The sequence below is a fragment of the Melitaea cinxia genome, chromosome 18 (genome assembly GCF_905220565.1).
Source record: "Melitaea cinxia chromosome 18, ilMelCinx1.1, whole genome shotgun sequence".
NCBI lineage: Eukaryota > Metazoa > Arthropoda > Insecta > Lepidoptera > Nymphalidae > Melitaea > Melitaea cinxia.
In genome coordinates, this window is record NC_059411.1 from 9,919,884 (window position 1) to 9,947,494 (window position 27,611).

General features: G+C 33.8%; 1 protein-coding gene across 1 annotated transcript in view; it reads left to right on the forward strand.

The window, feature by feature from the left end:
• Positions 1 to 27,611, forward strand: part of LOC123662253 (protein pellino) — a 56,151-nt gene that overhangs the window by 23,363 nt on the left and 5,177 nt on the right. The window contains exons 3-5 of the mRNA XM_045597120.1: positions 3,807 to 4,038; positions 27,147 to 27,341; positions 27,426 to 27,605. Coding sequence (XP_045453076.1) covers positions 3,807 to 4,038; positions 27,147 to 27,341; positions 27,426 to 27,605 — 607 coding nt within the window. The remainder of the gene's footprint in view (positions 1 to 3,806; positions 4,039 to 27,146; positions 27,342 to 27,425; positions 27,606 to 27,611) is intronic.

Below are 27,611 nucleotides of genomic sequence, written 5' to 3' on the forward strand. Positions count from 1 at the left end.
TCGCCATCGGTCGGGTTTTTAAGTTCCAAGGTGGTGGTGTGAACTGTGTATCCCTTAGTCGCTTCTTACGACAGCCACGGGAAGAGAGGGGGTGGCTATATTCTTTACTACCGTAGCCACACAGCTAAATGTCCAAAATATACGTTGTTGAAGTGAGATCGGTCTGTAATTCTTCAACAGAGACTTATCGCATCTCTTAAAGAACAGCACCACCACATTCCTGGACTACGCCTCCGGCGTGGTACCTCGGTGGATGACGGCGTTCAAGAGTCTTGCCAGCGGCTTTAAGGAGCTCAGTGGTAACTCCGTCATCCCCCGGGGCCCTTCCGTTTTTAAGCTGCCCGAGCGCTGCACTAATCACATCCTCTTTGAAGTCCGGGATACACTCCGAATAATGGCGCAACAATAATGATCTACAATATATTAAAATTTATGGGCACTCATCAATCACGCTTGATTGAGTGAAAATGAACAATTTACAGTGAAACAACTTTTTCACATTTTATCGCGGCTTATTGAGTTTTTTAGATGCCCGACGTTTCGGATACTTTACAGCAACCATGGTCACGGGTCATGATCTTGGCTAATCAGGTAAACGCACGTACGCGTGTTTACCGTTCTAGTTATATTAAAAAAAAATCTCCCAGACCACTAAAAACGTCTGTATGGTCAATACAAGTGTATGTCATGTGCGTGGATCGAACCCGCAACAGCCGCCATCCAGCGTTGTGACCTTTGCCCTACCGCATCGTATGACCATGACAAGCACCACCTTTCGATCCCAAAAAGAATAATCAAAATCCCAGTAAGAAGTTATGAGGTAACACACTAAAACCCATAAAAAAATAGGTAGTGTGTTTTCTATATTTACTGTTGAGATTTTATTTGAACATAAATCTTAATTGCTTGCCTTTGATTATCCAATTAAATGCCTTGATTAAGATGACTGTTGTTTAATTGGAACTTTTACAATATCTAGGTTGTATAGACTAGAAACGGCAAAAATTTATATATATATAAAAATTTCGAATAGGGTAGTTTTTATCTCAATTGGACTTGGTAGGTGACGCTACTCGCTACTATCGGTATGTAAGCAATCAAATTTAGTAGCTGTTTTCCGGACAGGACAACGTCTGTCGGGACTGCTACTAATATATAATAATAGTACCTACAAAGATCGACTTTATTGCGTAATTCGCATAAAGCAATGTCTTTCAGGCAACCTTTGGCTGAAAATAATATAACGATTATATTAAACAGAATATAAAGATTATATTTCCGTTGTAGCAAACCTAGACGTAAATTTTGCACTGATTTGAAGAAGCGGTCGTATTTTTTTATTTTATTTGAATGAACTTGTTTTAACCCTATAAGTAATGTTGATCGATCGTAAGCTACTAGTGAGGTTTGCCGCGGGCCATGTACCTAATCCTTGCCACTGATTCAATTACACGAGAAAGATGTATATTAAGCCGCTAAAGGTGTATTTACCACTAAGACTAAAGTTAGTAGTTGTTGTTCTAATGACTAGTCGTTTACATATACATCACGATAAAGGAATGATAGAGTTTCTGTTGTTGATTTAAACGCTGTAGTCAACTCACTCGCAGATATTTATGTGAATAGTATATGTAGGTGAACATATGTGTGCATGTAATATTCTAAATTCATAATAAATAAAGGATTGCAATATAAATCGGAATTATCTCACTTTTTGGTTATATGTTTCATAAGAGGGTGTCTATATCAACTATATCTAATATATAAAATTCTTTTGTCGCCGTGTTTGTAGTTAAACTCCTTCAAAACGGCTTCACCCATTCTCATGAAATTTTGTGTGCATATTAATTAGGTCTGAGAATCGAACAACATCTATTTTTCATCCCCCCCTAGGTTATAAGGGAGGGGGGGATTAAAGGGGTTAATAACATATATGGCAAAACATCGTTTGCGGGGTCAGCTAGTATTGACATAATTTTTAATAATCGGATACGTTAATAATTGTTTACTTTTCAAGCTCACTAACTACGACAAATACTTAACGTGTGCTGATTTTAATTAAAGCAAAAACATGAGAAATTTCCTACATTTAACAGAACGTTCGGTTTTTTCCCATCGACAACGGATTCCTACAAAACGTGTTATGTCAACGGAGTTACGGCAGGTTACACAATAACGTGAAGGCTGCACTTGCTCGGCTTCTCATGCGACGAATAAATCGACATTGTACTATTTCTTTCGTAGCCAGTAACGTTTCGTTACGAAGATTGTTATAAAAACATATATACCAGACGGTACGGTGGGACCGTTGTTATGACAGTTAACCGAAATCGCGTGACATCGCTCGTCAATGAGCGTCTCGAATGCATTACACATCCGGTACATCAGATAATATCAATTTCGTTTCCAGGAAATATGTGAATTCGACGATAAGGTCCTGTTAAAGCATATGGGTAGATTGTCTCATTGAATTGTTTTCTCTTAAAATTTTGCTGCTTTATATTTTGTATGTAATTTGTTTTGTAATAGACATGAATATCGATAGTTGATTACAGGAAATGTATGACACGCTATACTTTTCATGAACTTGCTAATATCTTTGACGTTTCCTATGTACATTGATAATACATCTGTAATTTTCTGTAATTGTATAGCTTCCTACAATCGTATTAATTTTGACTATTATTAATATTATTATTATTATTATTATTACTATTATTATTTTTTTATGACACTAGGTCGGCAAACAAGCGTACGGCTCACCCGATGGTAAGCGATTACCGTAGCTTATAGACACCTGCAACACCAGAAGCATCGCAAGCGCGTTGCAGACCCAATCCCCAATTCCCCCAGGAGCTCTGGTCACCTTACTCACCAACAGGAAAACAATACTGCTTGAAAACAGTATTATTTTGCTGTGATCTTCTGTAAGGTCGAGGTACTACCCCAGTCGGGCTGCTCCATATTTTGAGCAGGAAATTCCTGCTGTGCCCTACCTCAGTATATGATTACGAATACAGTGTCATTGTTTGGATGAACCGGGCCGATGTTGTAGCTTTTTTATTTTTAAAAAAACAACTTTATTAATTATAATTGAATTTAATCCAGAATAAATGCTAATTATCTCGATAATTCCTCATTATCACAACTTACGCGGATGAAATTCCTAGGCGAAGCTAAGCAAATATTGTAATGAATTCTGAATTCCACTGGGGAAATGAGAACGTCACAAAATTTCATTTTAATGTAACAAATGGTAGAGCTATTTTAGTCCGTGTCATCGTTTAATGCATTAGTTTTCACGATTCGGTCCTTAATTAAATTACGTACGGTTTTGGGGGAGGTCGATAAAAGCATGCCCTTTACACGCACGATGGCGTTCGACTATTGATGGGATCGCATTAAGCTTATTTTATCCTATTTTGTATGGAGTAATTTGTTAATATAGTAATTTAGGTTATGCATATACTTTATAGGTGTCGATGTACGCTAGCTAGCTAGGATGAAAATAACATTTTGATGTAAATACAACATGATATTCACTCGTTATAAATGCTTTGTTTCTAGTCATTTTTGGTGTAAAAATAGCCTTAAAAATTCAACGATAATCTGACTATTGTTTTACATTTATCGAACTACAGAAGGATGTAAGTTCATTTTAAAGGGGTTCGAAAACACAACACACGCCCAAGCCCATACAAACATTTGATATGAGAATCGAACCCGCGACCGTTAGACCTCTGCGCAAACCTTTCACCGAGAAAATTTATTACAATGTTTTGTATAAATTAAATTTTCATTTCTAGGTACAATGGCTTTCTGCCAGCTGGGGAACGTGGACGTCGCCGGAGCAAGTTTGTGCTGTACCGGCGTCCCCAGGCGAACGGCGTACGTCGCTCGAAGCACTACGTAGTAAAGACACCCCACAGCAGCAAGGCGATACTCGATGCCAGCCAGCATTCTATTTCGTACACGCTTAGCAGAAGTCAAGCTGTCATCGTTGAATACACAGAAGACCCTGACACGGATATGTTCCAAGTAAGCCTTTAATATTAAAATATCAAAAAAGCGTGCGACTGGGGTTTACGCCTTAAGAAGTACGACTAACGTAATGTAAATACTGGTATACTGTTAAACCTATATCTTACATAAACAGCTAAAAGCGCTGTTACTCTCTTAGAGCCACTGAGTGTTAGTGTGGAATGTTTCACTCGATTTCACTCCTCAATTTTTTCATCACTTCTTAAGGAGTAAACGTCAAAACATGAAATTTTCTAATGTACTACGTTCAACATATATAATGCATGTGAAATCCCTCATGAAGTAGTGTGGAAATCTTGCAGTGTTTTTGAAATGTTATTCAAGCAAGCCGTTTAGATAAAGAGTGACATTACACGTATGTATTTTGAAACAGCAGAAGAGGTTCTTAAAGTCCCGTATTCCTTCGTATTCGACCGCTTATCTGCTAAACAGACGCCCCGTGTTTGCTCCATGGCGCGCTCAGACAATAGCTTGTGTGATCACAAACAATGGTTCTCTCGCAATAACTGGAGGGAGACCGCACTTTATTTGTGACACCTTTGCATACACATCGTACGACAACAGAAACGTACTATATAGTCTATTATTGTTGATATTTTTTTTGCTTAAATAAAAAGTTATTTTTATTTAACGTCGTAGTATCTACGACGTTTTATATACGTTGATTACGACATTAATTAATTTAAACATCGCTATCGTCTGACATTATTTTATCTCGGAAACTGTTTCGTAAATTGTTCTGTTTACGTTTACGAAACGCGGTGTTTATTCGTATCCCGGCGGCCATATCTAATCGGCGCACATGGGTTAGTGCCCCCCGGAGCGAGAACAATGCGTTGGTCCCCTGCACCGACGCGCCAGACAACGAACGTATCGAAACATCTCAAAGAGTAAACACACTATCAGCGATAACGATACAATTGACGTTTCGCCTTCTTTGTAATTATATTATATCAAATATATTGTCCAGATATAAATACTTATAGCGTTTTTGTTTTCACTGTTTATGAGAGCCCGTTGAATAGCCTGCAATTCCTATGGGATAGCGGAGTTCGTTGCCGCCGCGGTCGTCGCACCGCTCCACATCCTGTTCATTCGACGCCGTTTCATTGTTGTCGCGAACACGTTCACAAACCGCAATGGAAATACGTAAATTGATATTTCGTTGTTTCACGCCGTAGCTTACAGACGTTAATAGAACTACTGTATATTTTGTTTCATTCTGAATACAAAAAGCACATGTTTTAGCTTATCAAGATAAAAATATTTATGACTGAAATGTAGATCACAGCTACCACGCCCTATTTGAATCGTATCACTCATTCTGAAATTATATAAAATGCGACCGATTAGGGATTTCCCACTGTGAAGCGAGATGAGGTAAATATTTACGGCTATCTTCAGATAGGTACGTATCAAGTTAGAAAGAATCCGGTTTTACAACTATGTAAATATTTCATCGACATTGAGAGAATGTTTGTTGTCGGATGGCGTCCATCTGGTCGTGATGAATGGTTCGGCCCCGCCTCCGTATTTGCACGACACAGGAATATTTTAACAGTGACCCAGTGATTGTTTTTGATAAATGCACTACCATTGAGCTTATCTCTTCTAGGAATTATATTGATTTTGCTTAGTAGAGTATTATTCTTCTTTACCTTTACCTTTTTCAATTAACTCGTCAAACAAGTTAGCACATCTTCGCGAAGTTAGTGAGCTGTGACGTCACGAGCGATACGTTCCGCATGTCAGCTGGGGTGGGAGCGTGACGTCAAAGGGGAGAGACGCGAGACGGCCTGGCCAAGGACGTCGTCGTGCCGACCGCCGCGCAACAAGCCGACAATCGATACACTAACTCCATAACACTAAATGTATGCTGAGATCTTACAATCTATATAAATAAAAATTAATCACTAAATGTATCGCTAGCCTTGCTCGAGAACGGCGGGACCGATTATAGCTGATTTTTTTTTAAGTTTTCTAAATTTCTAAAGTTCTTATGGAATGATAAATTAAGAAAATTGTGCTGATAATTAGAAAATTTCGGAAAATATTTACGAATATTTTCAAGTTCAGTTGTTCACTGCGCTGGACAGAACGACTTCTGTCGGGTCAACTAGTATAGAATAGAATTGACAGTGTAATAGCTGACGTAAATATAATGACGATTTTATTTCGTCACAGTATACATGGCCATTACTAATTTTTTTACTTTTTTATTTGCACTGCGTGGAAATAAGTGATTCGAAACTCAGCATAAGCTCAGCCTAAATTCGAGAAACGAAATAAAATTAATATAAAACTTTTTTCATAATTTTTTTTTTTGTAACTGCGACTTTTAAATTATGTACATAATTGTGAATCTAAAAACTTTTAACTGTGGTTTCGTGCGCGTAGTTTTAGATTTGTCTAAAAAGGAAAGTAATATAAAATCTCGTATTAAAATAATACTACAAAGAATAAATTATTAATATTTTATTTACTTTAGTTTAAAGAAGTTCTATTGTTCACGTTACTAGCATTCGATCCTAATGTGCAAGAAATGAAATACTTTTCAAAAGTTTTACAGCGCGATATGTAATATGGTATTTTTAAATGTCAAGAGCACATATTATTCCAAGGCCGTCTGGTTGCAATATCGCTGATTTTCATGGGTTATGAGACCAAAGCCGTATAATCAGATGAATTTGTTTATCTCTTTTAAATAAGTAAAAAACATACGCTCGTCTATTCCTAAAGTAGTCCGACTTAGTTACTGTACCTTATAACACAGGCTGATATAGCTATTTTTTATGTGTACGTATAAATCTATACAAATAAATAAAATTGGAGGACACACACATTAAAAAACAGACGTTTGTAATATTAAAATTACCGCTTTTTACTAAATTCATATATATGTGTACACGGTACATATACCAAAATAATATTTTTTGTCTGTCTGTCTCTCTGTTTTTCCGGCTAGTCTCTGAAACGGCTGGGCCGATTTTGACGGAACTTTCATTGGCAGATAGCTGATGTAATAAGGAGTAACTTGGGCTACTTTTAGTTTAGATTTTTTTTTTATAACAATACAACAATAATGATTTTGTTAAATTTCACGCGGACGAAGTCGCGGGCACAGCTAGTGTATAAATGTTCGATCTTTTCTCCCAGTTTGTTTTGGATAATTTTACTCTATTGAAATAAAACAGCTGCTTAATGTATTAAGAGGAAGATTAGAGCCTAATCCCGTTCGTCGCTGGGTATTGGCGAATATATGGAAATATTTTCCAGAATTTCTTGCAAAACATACATATTCTTCAATGGCATCTTCATGCAGAGTAAATTTTTGGTTTAAACAAAAGTACTTGAATATTTAACGTTACTGTAAATCAAATACAAACATGTTTTGGTTTAAGTTATACATATCAAATCCGCTAGGCCAATTTCAGTTTGTTACGGCACGTGTTTTTTAATTTAGATAGTTAAAAATTGCTACGCTGCATGCATTGTTTAAAAGGCATCTGTTTTTTTTTGATACAGCCTTATTTATTACCAGAGTAAAACCTAAAATGTACGTTTTATAAAGTTTTACAGGATATGAAAAAATCTAGAACATGTTTTTTTTTATATGCTTTTCATACGATTTTATCGTTTATAAAATAACACAATATGTTAAACATGTTAGCGATGTAAATAATAAGACCTTTACATGCCATGATCGTTTCATATAAATTATTATAGTTAGGTATAGGATAAATTGAACAAACTGAGAACCTGTTTCACCTGTTACAAATAAAGCTATTTGACGGATGACGGTATCCGAAAGTTTGAAAGGTTTGATTAATTATTCTTTTTTACCATTATGTGATATTTATAAACGCCAAATAGGCCATAAACTAGAATATTCCAGCTGTCAAAGTCTATTTGTAACTTATTTGCATGATAAACTTTATCCGCAACTGGTTAAACCGGCCCTAAATGTAATAAAAAAATAGTTCAAAATTACGTGCATAAAGAAAATTCAACAATATTACAAGAAATGGCATTTAAAACAATAAAAACGCCAATAATATTTCTCCGTTGTATTTATTTTATGATCGACAAACGATTTATATCGATCATAAAAGTATATAGATAGACGTTTATGTATTTGCGATATGAAAAGATTGCGTAAAGACTTAGTTGTAGTCTGAGGTGTGCTTGGAGTAATTTATGTATATTAATTTCAATATTTTCAAAGTTTTAATTAATAGGTATCTACTGAAAAAAGCGCTGTTGAAGCGCTTTATGACGCTTACGCTGATACCAGGTACCATCGACGTATGGTGTTCGCTTTGGTTTTAGATAGAATTAAATATCTTTTTGCATACAAACATGGTTAGTCGCGTACTCGTTAGGCCACATAATGCTTTTGTTTTAAGGTAACAAACGACTATAGTTGTCGTCATTTTTTAAATAAATAAATAGTTATCTTGCTTCCAAACTCAAAGCGAAACCGAACCCATAACCTCGATATCAGAAAGCAAGATCACAGTCTAGTCAAAATTACCTTATATTTTCATACAAAAGCGCAGTCGTCACTACTCAGCATTCTGTGTGCAGTGTCTTAATTTAAGTCACTTTTTCTATTTAATAAAGTCGAAATGGTACTGGCGCACATCCAGAATTCTACTGGTGAAAGTAATTTTCGATATTTTGAAACATCGGACAGAAAAGCTAACATTGTGTCAATGTCGCTACTTACTTGATTCTATTGCGATCGGGTACAAGATTATGCGCATTTAAAACGGGGTCATTGTGCGGTTTATTTGACGTTTGCAGATAGCTGTCAATCAAGTGTTAGGCCCGATCCACATTACAGGGTCGATCTCAGTTCGATCTCGATTCGGTCAAACAAGAAACAATAGATTGATCGTTGTTAGGGTGTGATTTGATCGGAATTTAACTGTTAGGGATAGTATGACCACTCATTGTTTCTTGTTTAATAGTATTTTTCCGGATCGAGCTGATAGGACCGAGAACGAACCGAGATCAACACTAATGTGAATCGGGCCTTAGTGATGATATGAAGTTTGTATGGTATCGTTATTGGTGTATTTATTAGACACTTTATTGTTATAAAAATGTTTTTTTTTTTTAATATTATTTTAATTTTTGAAAATATATAATGTATTTGTATAAATATATAAATCGATTTATTTCTTCTTTTTTATATTATTTTCATGAAGATACACATACATTTTATTGATGAATTGATAGATTTCGTTTTTTATTTACACTATTATTCAATATAAAACAAAAAAACCGATATTTTATTGGCTTTAACAAAATGAAGTCAAATTTTAGGTTTCTATTTTCATGTTCCGACAAAGGAAATGGATCTATAAAAACTGTGACTAATTTACATGAAAAAGTATTGTGGTTGTAATATCAATAACGTGATTTTTGATATGTCCTTGAATTAAACTTGTATGTGTGATGGTGTCACGGTACACCCATACCGCAAGTATGACAGTCATACTATCCCACGGAAGAAGGCCTCATAACAGTTATTGCGAACGTTCACACGATATGTAATAATAGAATGTATTTAATTTTTTTACGATTTAAGTCCGGTTTCTATTTTCAAAAAGGATTCGTTTTGCTCACGATCTGTTTATTTTCGAACGTATCGTGAAGGTTTGTGAGCAATACAATTCGTTTTTTTAAAAGCATGGAACTTTTCATACTTCAAGAATAGCAAACAATCGTATGGGCCAATCGATGGTAAGCGGTTACTAGCCTTTAGCCTATGGACGTCTGCGACACCAGAAGCATCGCAAGCGAAATTCCGTCCCTACCCGCGACCCTCCTCGGGAGCTCTGGCGACCTTCATAGGAACACATAACTACTTGAGAGTGTATGTATTATATTTCTGCTATCTGTTATAAACTTAAACATTTCCCCAATCGGGCTGCTCCAAATTTCACCAAATCTCAGATCGGAACTTTCGATTTGATAATATTTGTCGAGTAACAAAACTGACTAGAAGCAATAACTACGACGAATTTTACTGAAGTCGAGCGATATTCCGTTTAGCGTACCTCCGCTGAATTGCTATTATTCCGCTATCTTTGATCTTGTCGTTTTCATCCTGTAAATTCTTATACATTTTAATATAACCGCCTGGTTGTTTTAGCTGTGAAAGAAACTCTTACATACATTTTTCATATCTGACTTTTCGTCATACATCTTAGATTGGATACGATGTTATGTTTGTATATGCATTTTATATTCCATTATTTGTTAATTTATCAAATATTATTGATTTAATTAACAACAATAATCACACCATAACGTTTCAACCCATCTCCTACATTGAAAAAATCTGGGATATTAATTATCTAACTAATTCAGTTTTATAATGTTTTATTCAGTTTGAGTAACACATGTCATCATTATTTATATACATCATATACATCATTTATTTTTCATTTTATACTTTCTATTATGATTGTAACTTAGAATATGTTTTCGTTCTTTGCTTTATAGAACAAAGCGCCACATACACCGCTATAGAACATCTTAATTAATGTTTCCTTTAAAGTAATATCAAGTTGACCTAATTAGTACAGCCTACAGCTAGAGAATTGATGACAGCTTTTTATATACACATGTTACATTATGTGTACGTTATATATTAATAAATATATAATATTTTTATATAAAATTGCTACTTTCTGGAAGTGCAAATAATTTTGATCATTTATTTTTCTGTTAAAAATGTTACGTAACTAATTATATGAGAACATTACTCATAGGCATGAAGCTGAGTGAGCTAATACCAATATTTAACGCTAGCGAAATCGGGAGCTTCACGTTTAGTATTTTATACGTACTTTAGAGAAAAATAGAACAGAAAAATGCAGTTGTATTAAACCCGCAATTAGATTTTTTCCACTGGATTCTGAATAGTCGATTTTCAGTCGTAGATATTCTAAATGCGTGCGATTATCTAACGACGAGATAAAATAGTGAGGGGTCGCAACTCGCAGTGTCGAGACGGTTCATCGGACCCCGAGTGTTGAAGGGGTGGAGTTCAGCTCGAGTGTTATTCCACGTCTAGACAAATTCAGCCATTAACTTTGCTAATAAAATATACAAATCGTAGATACATTTGTTAGGTTAGGCTTTATTACTTACTATGTATGTGTATATATTGTATATATTTATTTATATATTTATTTATATATTTATCTATATAGCGTTAATAGTCTATGTAGTTTATATGTAGTGTATGTATTTCCTAATATTCCTGCACTTGTTTGCCCCGCGTTCACATAATTTCTCACTACCATGGGTTGACTGGAAGAGATCTCTTGTAGAGATAAGTTCGCCCTTCCCAACTTCCTATATTATAATGACTATTGTAAAATTACTAAGTGCAATAAAGAATATACATTTTTTTGTGTACACGTGTATTTCTTGTCGTTTATTTTATGTGATATTATTGCTTTGTCTATGTTATTATCAATGCTTATTTTTGTGTAAGAAATTTGCATGATTTCTATAATAATTTGAAATAATATTTAAATTATAAACGTATTGAAATATAACAGCAATGAATAATCTCCGTTCGCAAGATTTTCCAACAAGGAAATCTACTATAAGCTATAACGTATTCTTAGCGCGGAGGCCATTATAACTGGACCGTTACCCGATGCATTTGACCTCTTTGTGACTTAACTCAATTTGCTACTCAATACCTCTTCACTCAGCTCTTTGTGATAAAGGAATTGATTAGTTTTAATCGACGTCATGATTGGCTGTACTATGTAGTCCCTATTGACCTTGTTGTAATGATATGCAAAGAATAGTCATTGTCTCGTCATAAAAGGCTATTTTCGCTGTTAAATTTTATTAAAAGAACCAAAATTTTATTGGATAGTAAGGTTATGGATACTTTATAACTATTACATAAATAATAAATACATATATTTAATATGATGATTAGTACTTATATTATGGTCTTCTTTTGCCTTTTTTACATATGTTCAGTTTCTGTTTTGCACGTCTAGAAATGTTCACTCTAGTATTTTACTACTACTACTAATAGGTTGGGTGGTAGAAAACGGTTTTAGCATTTTATGCTGCGCTATGCTAGACGTGCCTTGTCTATTACCGCGATGTTCGGCGACTGCGAGTCCTGGAAGGCGATGGTCTCCTTCTGCGAGACAGTAATGTCCCAGAAGGAGAATGACGAGCGGATAGAGGAGGCCGCCGACGAGGCCTCCGATCGCAGGCGACGAACGGGGATGCGTAGGAGGCGCTACTTAATGCGCCTCCAGTGACGCCCTTGTGTCCGTGTCGGGCCGGGATGGGAACCCGGTCCTGCTAGACACGGCGTCGTCGGGATTGCCATGCTGGATATCACCCATAAATGGGTTTCCCTGCGAGACCAAAAAAAAAAGGCGCGCCTTGTCTACAATTTAATAATGTTTTGTGCAATAGAGTATTAATAAATAAATATATTGGTTTTGTTAAAAAACATATTTAATAAATATAAAAATAAATTCGATAAAGTGTTCGAATATATTGCTCATTATGCTCTGTCTATCTCAAGCGATATATCTGAGAGACTCCAGATGATAAAAAAAATTATATTATGCATCAATTAAACAAACGTGTTTTATATAAACAATACACATTTACAAATATTGACACGCGATAATGGCTAATATTTAGTTTCTTATGTATCAAATAGTGATAACAATGGTATACAAATAAACCATAACAATTATCTGTTTGATATTCGCTTCATTCATCGGTTGAATAATAATGAACTTCAATAAGTTTATATACTAATACACAATTATATTTAACATATAAATACTCTTTTACGCCAAAACTAGTGAATTGATGTAATGAAACTTTATACGTAGATAGCTATACACAATAAAACGTAGGCTACTTTTTATCCCGACACTTTATATCGAAAATTACGCAGGTAAGACCGCGAGGCACAGCTAGTAATGAATAAATCAATAATACATTTTATTCCTTGAGATATTTTCGGCCACTGACAGTATAAAACAGATCGTTGAATTTGTTGACGATGCAATTTTGCGCCTCGGGAACTTCTCAAATTGGGTCGTTTTCACTTATCGGCCGTCATTATATCTACTGCTGGTATTAACATATTCTGATACTGTTTAGCAAAACTGGTACATGTAAAAAAAGTAACGGCTAAATTGCAGTTAATAAATTGGGTATCGCTATGAAATGTAATTATGAGTAATTTTATTAATAAATAACTATCCCGTAGCGTACAATATGTACAGGACTACGAGGTCCTTCAAGAACAAGAAAGAAATATTACACATGCACAACAAAAAAATCCCAACACACACATCGCAAAAGCACAAATGCTCACCTCTGCAGACATCTATATAGCTTACACAAATATTTAACATGTGTGCCTTTTGCCATGACCACTACGTCAACTTCATCTGAAGAATGTCAGCTTGTGGTTGACATTATATATTATGATTATTTAATATAATATTGTTGACTTTTATTTTGTGTCCTTGACTTATTACAATAAGTCTTTTCGAAACTAGTTATGTAAACATCAAACACGTACATTGTGTTTTGTTATTTACCAAAAATTAATATTTAAATTAAATAGCTTCAAGTTCGATATAATTCCCGTCCGCGGTTTCGACTGTAGTGACTACTATATGGTAATTCAGTGGTATTTCAGCATTCGTCTGGTGAAATTTTGGTGATGGTAATTTTTAAAATTTGTTTAGTAGTTTTTGAGTTTTCAAGCATGATGCAATACAAGTAAATTATTAAGTTTTTCTTGCATGTAATATTATTATATGCAATGCTGATACTAAATATACTACAGAATGTCTTTATTTATAGTGTGAAGCTAGCTTATAGCATGCTAATTAACATAATAACAACAACAGTCAAATATGTGTCGTTAGATTACACGTTGTTACAGAATATGTTGAAGAAATAAAGGTTCACTGCTCGTTCCCCGTAGGTGATAGCGTAATAATATGAATCCTTTATGTTGACTCGACTTCTTAATAATATTTGTGCCAAATTTGAAGTAAATCCATGCAGTACTTTTTGAGTTTATCCCGGACATACATACAGACAAACAGAGAAAAATTCTAAAAACCATATTTTTGGATTCGGTGTCGATTGTAGATTACACCCTAAGTATTCTTTTAAAAAAATATTCAATGTATAGTTTTGACTTTCCCACCATTACCATTTATTATTTCACAAAATAGCATCGAACGAGGAATTTGAATTAAACTCGTAAATATAAAGACGAGTTGGGACTTTCAATCGCCTATATTTATCTCGACATTTTTTTTAAGAAGTTTCGGGGCGATGTGCTATCTGCCTCCATCTTGTTCCTTTGTTACGCGGACAATGGACACGAGAATTGGGATAATGCTTCAAGGCGATGTACGTATACATGTGCATTCGGTAGTAAACAATCGGCTATTCATCAGAAGCGGCATTGATTGTAATCCTCATTTTTTACCCTCTAAGTAAAAAAAGACATTCACTAATGACTATATACTTACCATCTTCAAGGATTTTTCGTATTTCTTTTCTGTATTATATAAATTTGATAAGTTTTTATTATTTGTGTTGGAATTTTGTTAAGTTTGATTCAATTTAAGTGATTTATAACCAGTGTGCCACATAAGCGCCAAAACACCGTCGGTTTGAGGGCTAAATTCCCACTCGGGGTGGATTTGTAGAAATATATAAAGAAATATTTGTATATTTCTTTCCGGTTTGGATGTCTGTACTTGTGACTCTCCACACCGTGCCTCGGAGATCACGGTTAAGCTGTCGGTCCCGGTTGTTACCATATACACCTGATAGCGATAGTTACTTATAGTTATAGTAGGGAATATATTTGACAACCCTCAGTGGATCAGCGTTGTGGATTAAGCTCCAATCCTTTTCCTACATGGAATAAGAGGCCTATGCCCAGCAGTGGGATGTTACAGGCTAAATCTTAAGTGATTTACATTTCATTATGTAGGTAAGATAGCTCAATTAGAACCAGAAACTTTGGAAATTATAAAATTTTAAGAAAAAAGTCTAAAATTTAACCGTAAATCGTGACTGATTTCGACATATTTGATTTAGTCTGTATTATAAACTGTAATATTTCTTTGCATTATTTTTGTTGTATAGACATGTTATAATTTTCAAATTCTCGTTAAGTTACTATTAGAAGAAAATTATTCATTCTTATTATAGTTCAATTATTCATACAAGATTTAGCTTAGTACAGAAATTGTTGCGTTGGTTTTTCCCTTAATTTTTACTTTGTTGAACATAACGTTCATCGTTCAAACTAACATAACGGGAATTCCGATACTTATAATGATAGGTTAAGTACTGAAGACTGATGTGTGATTTTTTTAAATAAATTTTGTCATCGTTTTTTGAATTCATACCTACTAACTATTTTACAAAAAATGTGAGTAGTTTTGAGTGTCTAAATTTAATTTATATTAATTTAATAAAGAGGAAAAGTTTGCTTGTTTGTTAAATTGATTTTACGATAATCTAGTTCTAATTATTTTTTAATTTTTAACCGACTTCCAAAAAAGGAGGAGGTTCTCAATTCGACTGTATTTTTTTTTTTTTTTTTAATGTATGTTACATCAGAACTTTTGACTGGGTGGAGCGATTTCGACAAATTTTCTTTTAATCGAAAGGTGGTGTGTGCCAATTGGTCCCATTTAAATTTAATTGAGATCTAACAACTACTTTTCGAGCTATATCGAATAATGCGTTTTTACTTGACGCTTTTTTCGTCGACCTACGTTGTATTATACCGCATAACTTCCTACTGGATATATTGATTTTGATAATTCTTTTTTTGTTGGAAAGGAGATATCCCAAGTTTAGTACCGTGATAAGGAAACCAGGATCTGATGATGGGATCCCAGAGAAATTGATGGAAATTCTTGAAAATCCGCAATAACTTTTTAGTGGGTCTACCGATTTTGATAATTCTTTTTTTTTTTGGAAAGAAGATATCCCTAGTCTAGTACCCTGATAAGGAAACCAGGATCTGATGATGGGATCCCAGAGAAATCGAGGAAAACTCTTGAAAATCCGCAATAACTTTTTACTGGGTATACCAATTTTAATAATTTTTAATTTAATCGAAAGCTGATGTTTGTCCTGTGGTCACATATAAATTTTATTGAGATCTGATAACTACTTTTTGAGTAATCTTTGATAACGCGCAGTTACTTGAGTATTTTTTCGTCGATCTACGTTGTATTACTCGTCGGTGTAATTGAAGTCGGTTTTTTTTCGTTTGCGAGCAAACACAATTATATTTGAAATATTTTTTTTTTTATAAAACCCTTAAAAATATAATATGTAGATATAAAATAAAAAAATATTGTAATTTTATCAAGGAAAGTATGGTTTAAATTACGTCAAACAACGATTATTATATATACTCAACGATATAGTGGAATAACTATAATGGTAAATATTATTTTCTTCATAGGAGTAAGAAACCAGAGTAGTCTGCATGTATAACTTTTATCGTTTACAATCTGTGTGAGAGACATCTCAAAATTGTTGCATATAGTACTTTATTTTGTTGAATGACTCTTTGAAATGGGTAAGAACTTTAAAAGAATTTTTATAAAATGTTCTTCTAAAACACGTAAGTCTGAAAAGTATTATTTAGGCCATCATATATGGATTTTCCATCAGGTCAACAGTTATCTTAATAAATCCTATATGTATATCATTAATAGTCGTTGAAGAGGAATTTTCAATACGTATTTATCGTTTGAATAAAGTGGAATTCTGTTCAAAGTGCTTCTAGACTACGCGTCATATCTCACGTATGAACTCTTGCAACTATTATTTATCAGTAGACGCCACATTAATGTCATTAAATGTTGTCTGTGGAACAGAGAATGTTCTCGTTCAAATCGTATTTGTTGCATGCACCATATATAATACAAAATGCAGATTAAAATAATATTCTAATATGCATTATTTTTATCGTATCAATTTTTATCCTAAAAAAAAAAAACAATATGAAACGTGGTATAGCTGTGTGCTATTTAATTTGTAAGCTTCGGTATCAAAGAAAAAAAACATGTTTATTTTTTAATATTTGCATACGAATGTTCCACTTTTAAATTTTACAACAGCGCTATATTGTCCGATGTTGGGATTATTTGGATTATGTTGTAAAAGCGTATACATTGTCCCATAAAAGTCGACTATGACAATACTCTGATAAAACAGTTGAAATAACCTTATGTTTACTAGTGGCATATATTGTGTCTTGAAAAGTCCTCATTGTTGTTTCATTGTATGATGTATTCCTAAATTAAAATTTAGGTACTCATATTTACTATCTAGTAACGTCCTGTAAGTTTCCCACTGCTGGGCAAAGAGACCTTAATGTACAAATGAAAGTGCAACTGATGACACTACGAGTGCACCATATACCTCACAAAATTCTCCAGAGTAATGTAGGCTCCTCTCACACCCACTGGGATCAATTTTAAACAAATCTTTTCTTAATATAAAAAATGCACTTAGCAAATTTCATTATTTATTACACAATAATTTTATGGTGCAGTCCAAATTGCTTATTTATATTGCATGTCCCTAATATTTCTAGCGTTAATCGTGGAGTTATCAGCCAGTCACACATCCATCACATACCCTTAGTCACGTGCTGTATAAATTATTCGAAAGCAATCTTTCTATTCCCAACCGAGCCATTTCGACCCATCTCATTTTATCCCCGACTCATTAAGGGTTTAAAAGCTCTTGGTATTATGCAGAGCGGGATCAACAAAATAAGAGTATATTCACGCGTTCAACCTTTCGTTTAAATTATTGAATATTTATTCTCTGATTCGCTTAATTCATTACAGCCTATACAGTCCACTGCTGGACATAGGCCTCCACAAGTTTACGTCAAAAATAACGTGAACCCATGTGTTTTGCCCATAGTCACCACGCTGGGCAGGCGGGTTGGTGACCGCAGTACTGGCTTTGTCGCACCAAAGACGCTGCTGCCCGTCTTCGGCCTGTGTATTTCAAAGCCAGCAGTTGGATGGTTATGCCGCCATCGGTCGGCTTCTTAAGTTCCAAGATGGTTGTGGAACCTTGTTATCCCTTAGTCGCCTCTTACGACACCCACGGGAAGAGAGGGGGTGGCTAAATTCTTTAGTGCCGTAGCCACACAGCAACACACACTTAATTAACGTTGACCAAATTAGAAGTTTTCATTTTTGTAAGAAGTTTGTCTGATTTTTGGTTTCTGTATTTCTGTTGTGTGGTAAATATTTTTTTTGTGGTCGATTAATAATTAAAGAAAAAATGTTACAATGTAGTTTCTTCTCAGATTTTTTTTTAAATGTAAATCGGAAGATTAGTTATAGAAGCTCGAAATATATAATCTAGGTGCGCAGTGGTATGTACGCATCAACTTTGTAGATACAGTATTACTCGTAATATTAACTGCGTATGCATAGCAAATGGTACAGGTAAGTACGTTTTTTTTACTTACAAAAATACGAAATCTCTGCAATTGAACGAAGATTTTAATTTATATATATAATTGTATTCGAAGTCCTATAAAAGAGTTTTATGTCTCGTGTTGTTTGGATGATAACTGCCCCGTCACTGTCACACAAATCAATCTTACATGTTTAAAATTACTCATAGCCACGCGTAAGATGTTTTTGGCTTCATATCTGATGTGAAAATTAAAATATTTATTTAGACTTAGGCTCTGTTTCACAAGCTGTGGATAAAGCGTATCCTGTAAGCTACGAATAGACTTTAAAAGCAAGAGGTAGAATGGCCATAAACACCTGTTTCGCTACGATAAGGAAACAAGAACCTTTAGATTAACATTTACCAATAGTAATGTGTCACCAACCCGCCTGCCCAGCGTGGTGGCTATGGGCAAAACACATGAGTTTACGTTATTTTTGGCGTAAACTTGTGGAGGCCTATGTCCAGCAGTAGACTGTATAGGCTGTATAATGTGGCTGATATGGCTGATGAATGTGTAATAAATTCGTTTCTATAAACATAATATATCATAAACTTTTATCCGTTGGATACCGTCATCCGTCAAATAGCGTTATCCACAACCGGTGGTTTCACCGGTGACCTTTAATGCGTTACTCAAAACCCTAAGACGGTTTTCCGCACCCAAAGGATGCAAATTGTATTTTATGATTACGAATCCACTGTTTGTTCTTCTGTCACAGGACCTTCATATCATTTTTTTTAATACAAATTGTATTACTAAGCCCGCTATAACGATAGCTAAAATTTAGATCGAGTGATAGTAGGTATATGGAATATAGATAGATGCGGCTATCACTGAGCGTAAATGGAGGTATACTATTACTGAGCGTAACGCAATGAGTTCTCTTTTTTCGTGCATGCCGCCAGCATTCATCGATTCATAAGACGCTGTCACGTCAAAATAATAATGTAAAGCATGCAATAAAACTGTTTTTAGTGTTTTACCTCGATTTTAGAATAGGTATGTAGGTTTCGTGATAATTTGTAACAACCTCTAGCAGCCCTTGTCTGAGTTCGATTATTATTTCGATAGGCTTTTTTGTAAGATATTGTAGGGAATATATTATGTCTAAAAGTATATCTCGATCGATACTATTCGCTGCTGTTGGCTTGCGAAATATTTTGTTGTAATGGATACAAAGGATGTTCTATTTTGTAATTGTGTGGGACGAGCTACAAGGTATGATGAACACGTGTTAAATTGTAAATATTTGATTTATTGAACTCCTTTCTTGAGCGGTCTTCAAATTTTTCATGAAAATAAATTAATATAACTTAAGAAATAGATTTAAACAATCTTCCTATGTTACTCACATTTGTACATATTATTTTAATTTATGCCTGTAAAATAATTTACCATATTTATTTTTGAAATTATTTTTGAGTGAACCCAGTTCCAGAAACTAACAATTTGTTGATTTTTTATTATTTTTATAATAAAGCACTGTGAGCGTGAACGTGAGCTCTTCAATTTCCTTCAGGATATTCTATTTCAATTGAAATCGTTTTTAGGCCGGATAACGTAGGTACTGCCTGTCGTACCTTTTGGAGCCAGTAACCTTTCGGAGCTCGGTCTTTTCTAATAGTTTTATACATATATAATTATATATTTATATTGTTTTTATATAATTGGCTCGGAAATTTGAGTAGTCCAAAAAGTAATTCCTAGATGCGTATCGTTATTTCGTACTTCCGACATTAAACTTAGTAATATGCATGTGTGTATGAAATATGCGTGTATATACCTATATGGTATGCGTGAATATTATTATTGCCCCTCTTGTGTCCTGCGACGTACGTGTCTTGTGTCCTTACCGGTATTTACCGGTGTTTTACTTTTAAAAGTAGCTTGCTCTACCGTCGATTACTATCCATACATTATTTCTTGTTCGTCATGTCTGAAGGTCAGGCAGATTCAACAGTCTGGATCTAGTAAACACCGTGAGATAAACCGTGCAGAACCTTTGTAAACAAGTTTATTATCAAAAAGCAGCAGCTATAATCGAGAAATAAACGAAACAAAAAAAATGTTGCGCGTTCTATTATATATTAATTTTTTAAATATATTGTTTAATTGTATATTATTAATAGTCCAGTCAAGAAATAGGTAAAAAGACATTTATATAAAATGATATTTTTTATATTTTAAAACTACAGGTGATGACAAAACGGTATGAGAGTATAGTAAGGCGTCATGTAAGAGTTTCGTTAATAGATTAACGGACGTTTGAAGTAAGTACCGTTTTTATTCTTACTCAAAATGTCGTCGCCTACTACACCCACCCACGAGCATTGATTGGACAATTTGGCCTCTGAGGCTGAAATGTTTTTAAATTGTTACATTCTAATGAGCTATTTCTATTTTGAATTTTCTGTTCTCTCTTCACACGTGCAATTACGTTCAACGTTTGTATACAAAATAATAATTTTCGTTTTTAAAACATTACGAACTTCGTTTACTAATATTAGTATCAAAATAGACTCGTTATACAAGCAGCGCGCTTCATTGTTCTTAAAGATAACCATTCTAAACCTCTCGACCAATACAAACTCTTAATAGTTCAGTATTCTATTCAAAATTTTCTGCACGAAAGGTAACTTTAATAGCACGGGAGGTCCGCTTCGATTGGTCGAGCGTACAAAAAGAACCGTACCGTTATGTTCAGACGATTTTCGTGATTTCAACAGCATAGAGGAAGTTCGGTTAACTCAGTCCCAAGTTTTTGTAAACTGTAATGACTGTTACACGAACCGGCCGAATGGACGCAACAAACTGTAACCGAATTTATTAATCTATAGGTTTTTATATACTTCTACGAGTATGCTAATAATAGAGAAAAGATTGGATTTTATTTTGTTTGCAATGGATAAACTCAAAAACGAATTTTGAAAATTATTTTACCAGTAATGCTTCACATAGGCTATAGTTTAATACAACTAAAAAAAAATCATATAACCCTCGCAAGCGCAGCTGCAGCCCAAAAGTAAGTTATAAATGAGATAGGTAACCTAATATTTAATTTTCTTTCATGACTTTATTTTCATAAACATACATAGTTGCACTTCATGGTTTTACTTACATAAGTATTAATCATAAAAATATCACAGACCCTTACGTTTATAATATTTAACTTTATTGTACATATTTTTCTTGTAATATATTTCAAAGAAAATCGATCATTTGTATGACCGTTATAAAATGAAATAAACACCCAATAGTTATTTCGAGATATAGAATGTAAATAATATTCTACCATGTCGATGTTGTGTTCATTAAAAAATCAAAGCGTCTCAATATTTTTACGTACTAACTAACGATAAGACGGATTGTGTTCGTGAAACAAGATATCGCTCTAACAGAGACTGGAATGTGATATCGTTTAAAAGTAACGTCTGTCAAAGTTTACTTCGTTTTTAACAAAAGCAAATTAAAACTGTAACTTTATTTGTGTTATAACTTAAAGGTTCTTAGAAGAAACTAAAAATATAAACGTTTTTCATTGTTGTGTCCTTATTTTGAAATATCTCCTCAATAATTTTGGAAACAAATAGATGGAATTTTTAATGTTTTGGATTAGGAAAAGTCTTACTGATAAAGTTAATCTCCCTTACTATTCGGTATGTCAAACTTTAGATTTCCTAATTTGTAATATAGATATTATTACCAGGGGGTTTATAGGTTAAATTCGTATCGCATGCAAACTGACATTTTTTTACCATTAGATATAATGAATAATCAAGTATAATTTTTGTATACATAAGTATAGTTAAAAGGGTTTTGTCTAGAAAGTTTATGTAAGAAACATTGAATATATTGATCTGCGACTTGTATTGATTGGTCGGTAATCCCGATGAAGTCATGCTAACTGCCAACATGCGAAGTTACTTATGAGAAATACTCTTCAGTGGACGGTCTTTTACCCCTTTTTTTATAAATTCTTAATTAAACAAATTTGCTTCACTAACTATGGACTTGGTGCTACCACCATATCATCAACCACATAATCATCAAACATAATACTCAACCTTAAAACATTTTTTTAGAAATTAATATTATGTTATACTTTGTTTCCTTATTTTTAGTCAATTAATATCACCGGAAAAATTATAAACTTGATATTATATGTATGTCGTGGAAAACGATATTGTGTAAATTAAAAATATTCGATCACCTAACGAATATGATGACGGCTCTATCACTCTGCCATCGCTGACGCCGATATTAATTGCTGATATTTAAGTAAGAATTGATACTATAATAACTATTAAATGATTTTTTTTATTCAGTTTAATATTTATGCCATATAAGTTATAAAATATGTTAAATAAGTACGTCCATCAACAAGCCGACTTTCATTCAAAATAAAAGTAACGCTTAAAAAAGAAAGAAAGTTATTTTCTAAAACTATCACTAATTTCGGTTTTTTTTTTGCTTTGTGGACGCGAGCTCGTAATCTTTACACTTCTTAATCAATGTGAATTCTATAATGTTAATTGATTGTTTTTTTTAAGGTTTGCTCTGAGGAGTTCAGGAAACACACACTAGACCAGACTAATTATAAGACGACGATTCGTTTATTATATACATAATATATTTGTTGCTACTTTGGTCTCTTTCTCATTTCCGTTCAAGTTTATCAGGCTGAATAAATGCGTGTTTGTTATTCTTTCTCGCAAAAACTACTGAACTAACTGTCAAGAAACTCGGTACGTAAATAGCTAGTGATTCAGATGAACACTTAAGCAACTTATTCTCCGAATTTCTCAAGGGATTGGAAAAAAGTGCGGGTGAAACCGGCGGTGAAGCTAGTCTTATAATGCTGTGATGGTGGTAGGGCGGCGACCGTGACGCAAGCGTCGCGACGCCTCGTGTAGCCGTTACCCAATAACAGCAATGCGGCCTGGATCACGCTAATCTGCATTCTCATAATAGAATCAATTTATTCCCAAGACACCCTTCGAAAGGGCGGACATGTATTACATTCCTTGTATGGCTTTTCTTTGGTTTAGAATTTTTTTCTTGTATTGTTGGCCGTTAAACAATACATGTTGTGTCTTGTGGTTTTACCAGTGTTATTGCGGTAAATATTGGAATTTTGAGATAAAAATAAGACTGACTAAACTATTCATCCATATCCATATGGAGGTAGATGCAGTTTAATTTTCATCGCAGTCGGCTGAGTAGTTTTTGTCAAAAGCATATTTCGCTTTTGTTAATAGTAGGTAGTAGGTGACATAATTTTAGCAGAAACTTATAAATTTATTATTGTACCTATGTATGTTATATGATTTATGTCCAGAATTACACATTGAAAGAGAAACAATGAAAAAGTCTTCGTCAATTGTAATCCGCTTTTGAAGTTTAAATATCATCTGTAGAATCGGAACTATAACGAGATGAAGGATTATTGAACTAACTTTTTTATATAGTTATTCTTTATTACAAATAAATAAAAAAATAAAAGAAATAAAAATTATATTAGACTTTAATTTTTTTAACAATAATTAAATTTAATTTAATTAACAGATGAAAACAATTCTAGCTTGATCATCAACGGATGAGGTCGAATACTCTTGTCTCACAGACTATTTTCACTGAGAGCCGTCGTAGCACTAGAGTACGTTTTAACGACTGTTGCATTAAACTTAACTTTTTATGTAAAAAAAAAAAAAATAACATTAAAAACGAATTATTATAAAGTTCGTAGTTGTTTATGACCATTGTTTTTTGTTGTTTTTTTCCCTTGGATAGCCCGTGAGAGGCCATTACCCTTGTAATACTACTTTTTTATGAGAATTCCTAGAGTTGTATTTTAAGGCGCATTTTAATATATAGTCTAGTACAAATTTGGTTGTTTGATCATGCAAAATTTAAAATACTGTAATTTTATTATATTTATTTACTTAATACATACCTACATCATCGATACATCATAAAATCTGCTGCCCCACTTCTGGGGATAGAACTTTATTCGAGCTTCCTTGCCGAATATAGATCAACGATACCAACAGTTTTTTTTAATCATTTAATTAAATTTATTCTGTTTTTATCTCAGTATTTTACAAATGTACTATTTTATAATACTAAAGTTCTGACGTCTATATTGATTTGGCTTCCAATCAAGGAATTCGCTTTGTTGTTCTATTTTAGTATTACCGCGAGTAAAGAAAATATTTACGTTTAATAGCTGCTATCTTATGTTATTTTAATGGATTTTTATAGTTCTTAAATTACCTATCTTTAAAAATGTAATCCATACTAATAACCCAAATATCTGACTGTCTGTTACGCTTTAACATTTAAACCATTGAGTCAGTCCATTTAAGGTAAAATTGTAAAGTATGTGGATGAAGTTACATGAGAATAATGGTCGTAATTTTTTTTAATAATGTTTAGCATATACACATGCCTTTATATTGCGTGAAAAGCTAAAGCTCATTGAATAGAACATGTAAATCGATACCAGGCACTTGCAGGTACAAATTCGGATCGGTACTGCTGGGTTTGTTAAGTTTTATTTTTGAAATTCATCTCGTGCTCGGAAATGAACCGAAACTGAGGGAAAAAGTGGGCTAACTAATTATGAGCGGGTTAAGACTGACTTGGTCCTTGATGAGACTCATCTCCGCCATTAACAATACCGTACATTACCGTTAGATAATAATTAATCTACCATCATCTTTGACCATGTAGTTTTTTTCAAATATCACAAGTCACAATACGACATATCGTTACTCGTAATCACTACCACAAGGCTGGAGATCCTGTCCCATACCAAACAAAAGACTGTCACATCGCGGGAGTTGGAAATTGTTAATTTTGATAAGGACAAGCAAAAGAATTACGCAAGAACAATGATAATACGACCTCTAAGCCAGTTGGTGCGTTACGACCATGTTTCAAGGGTACCCTCGAGGTTACTTCCAAGTATTGAATGGAAACTATAAACCTTACTTTGTTCCCAATGATTGTCAAAATGATGTTAAAGTTTTTTAGACCCTTGTTTTTCTGTACGCTATGCGATACTGTCTTTAAATGTAGGGCGACTTCGATCTCTAGTTTTGTTGGTGATTCTGTTTTCTGCTAGACGTCCTCAATTTAATTTATGTTGAATTTTGTTATCTGTTCATAATTATAGAAAAAATATACGATGTCTATGTCAATCTGTAGTTATTTTAGAATTGTTAATTAGCTTTTACGATACAAGGGTATTTTTTTTTTTAAGTTTTAGATGTTCTTTTGTATAACTTACCAGATCGAAATTGTTTAATCACTTGAGTTTCAATAAATATCTCAATTGAGAGTGCAAGAGAAGTAAGAAACACCCAACCAACAGTTGAACCTTCTTTAATTGTATTTAACCTTTTTTAATGTTTGCGTGCCCTTGTAACTTTATAATGTTTGTTGTAATAACTGGAGCTATTTTTGTGTAATGAATATTTTGGATTTCATCATTCTGTGCTTGGTTATATCGATCACAATAAAAAGTCCAATTCACTTGGTTCAACCGTCCTTGAAATATGATCTTACAAAATTTAAGCAAATAACATTATTTTGTTTGATTTGATAATTTTAAATAACAGTCATAATATTTTTTGACGTAACAATGGTTGAACAGAGTTATTAAAAACATTTGACTGCCATCACAGATTTCATATAGGATAGAAAGGAGTTTCGAAAGTAGAAGTCCGACCGTAGCTCGAGTGTTTGTTTTTTTTTTTAATTTTCGTTTCTCGATTCAGACACTAGAGACAGAGATTTTGCTTTCAAAGGAGTTTATTAAAAATCTAATAAAGTGAACGAAGATTCGCATTTGAGTTCTGACGTTTTGGCCTAATTTAATAGATTAACGGATTGGTGGTAGGCACAGCTAGTATCTAATAAAAATCTTCCAGTTTAAAACTACTAGTTTTTCTTATATTAAAGTTTATTACGTGTAGTTGCTATTTTTTAAAAGCGATAAACAATGTAATTATATATCTATCAAATACTATAGCTTTATGTAAAACATTTACTTCGGAAAGAGTACCTTGAAAATTGTGGAAGAAATATAAAAATAAACGTTTCAACCTTGCAAGTTAATCAGAGCGATGCGGGCGTTCAGCAAATCTGCTATGATGTAATGTTAACATATACAATAATAACAAAAGACATTACGAATCAAAAACACATAAAAAGTGTAAAACTCTATATGTGAGTCTTGACAGGTTTCATTCTCTTGATCTTTGATTTTTTTTATCCCCCAGCCCCACTGATCAATCTCCTTCGTGTCTTCTCCATTCTACATTAAATGGTGGAATCAACCGTGCTAATTCTAGTAAGCGAAGTGGGCAATAAATAATGATATTGAAACCGGCCTCTTTCACTGGAGTTTCCTCGAAAGCTACACATTTAAAATAAAATTGAATTGTTACTAACCCTAGAATAAATTTATTTAGTAATATATTATTTTGAAATATTGTGACCATTCAGTATATGTTTTGCTTGTCCTCAGATTGGTAGATCGTCGGAGTCACCAATCGACTTCGTAGTCATGGACACGGTAGCAGGGGATAAAAGCGGAGACACAAAGGTCCTTCAAAGCACGATATCACGGTTCGCTTGCAGGATCATTGCTGATCGCAACGACGTGAACAACTGTCGCATTTACGCCGCTGGCTTTGACTCCTCTAGGAATATATTTTTAGGCGTAAGTTAATCATTAATAAGTATAAGACAATAAACTTTTGCTGAATTTTCATATCATAATTGGGTTCTTACACTTTTTTTGTAGGAGAAAGCAACAAAATGGACCGAGAATCACGAAATTGACGGTCTAACAACAAATGGTGTTCTCATAATGCATCCTAGAGGTGACTTTTGCGGCGGAAGCGCGACTTGCGGACCCTGGCGTGAAACTTCAGTTGGAGGCGCCGTGTTTTCATTACGAGAGAGCCGATCGGCACAACAGAAGGTATAA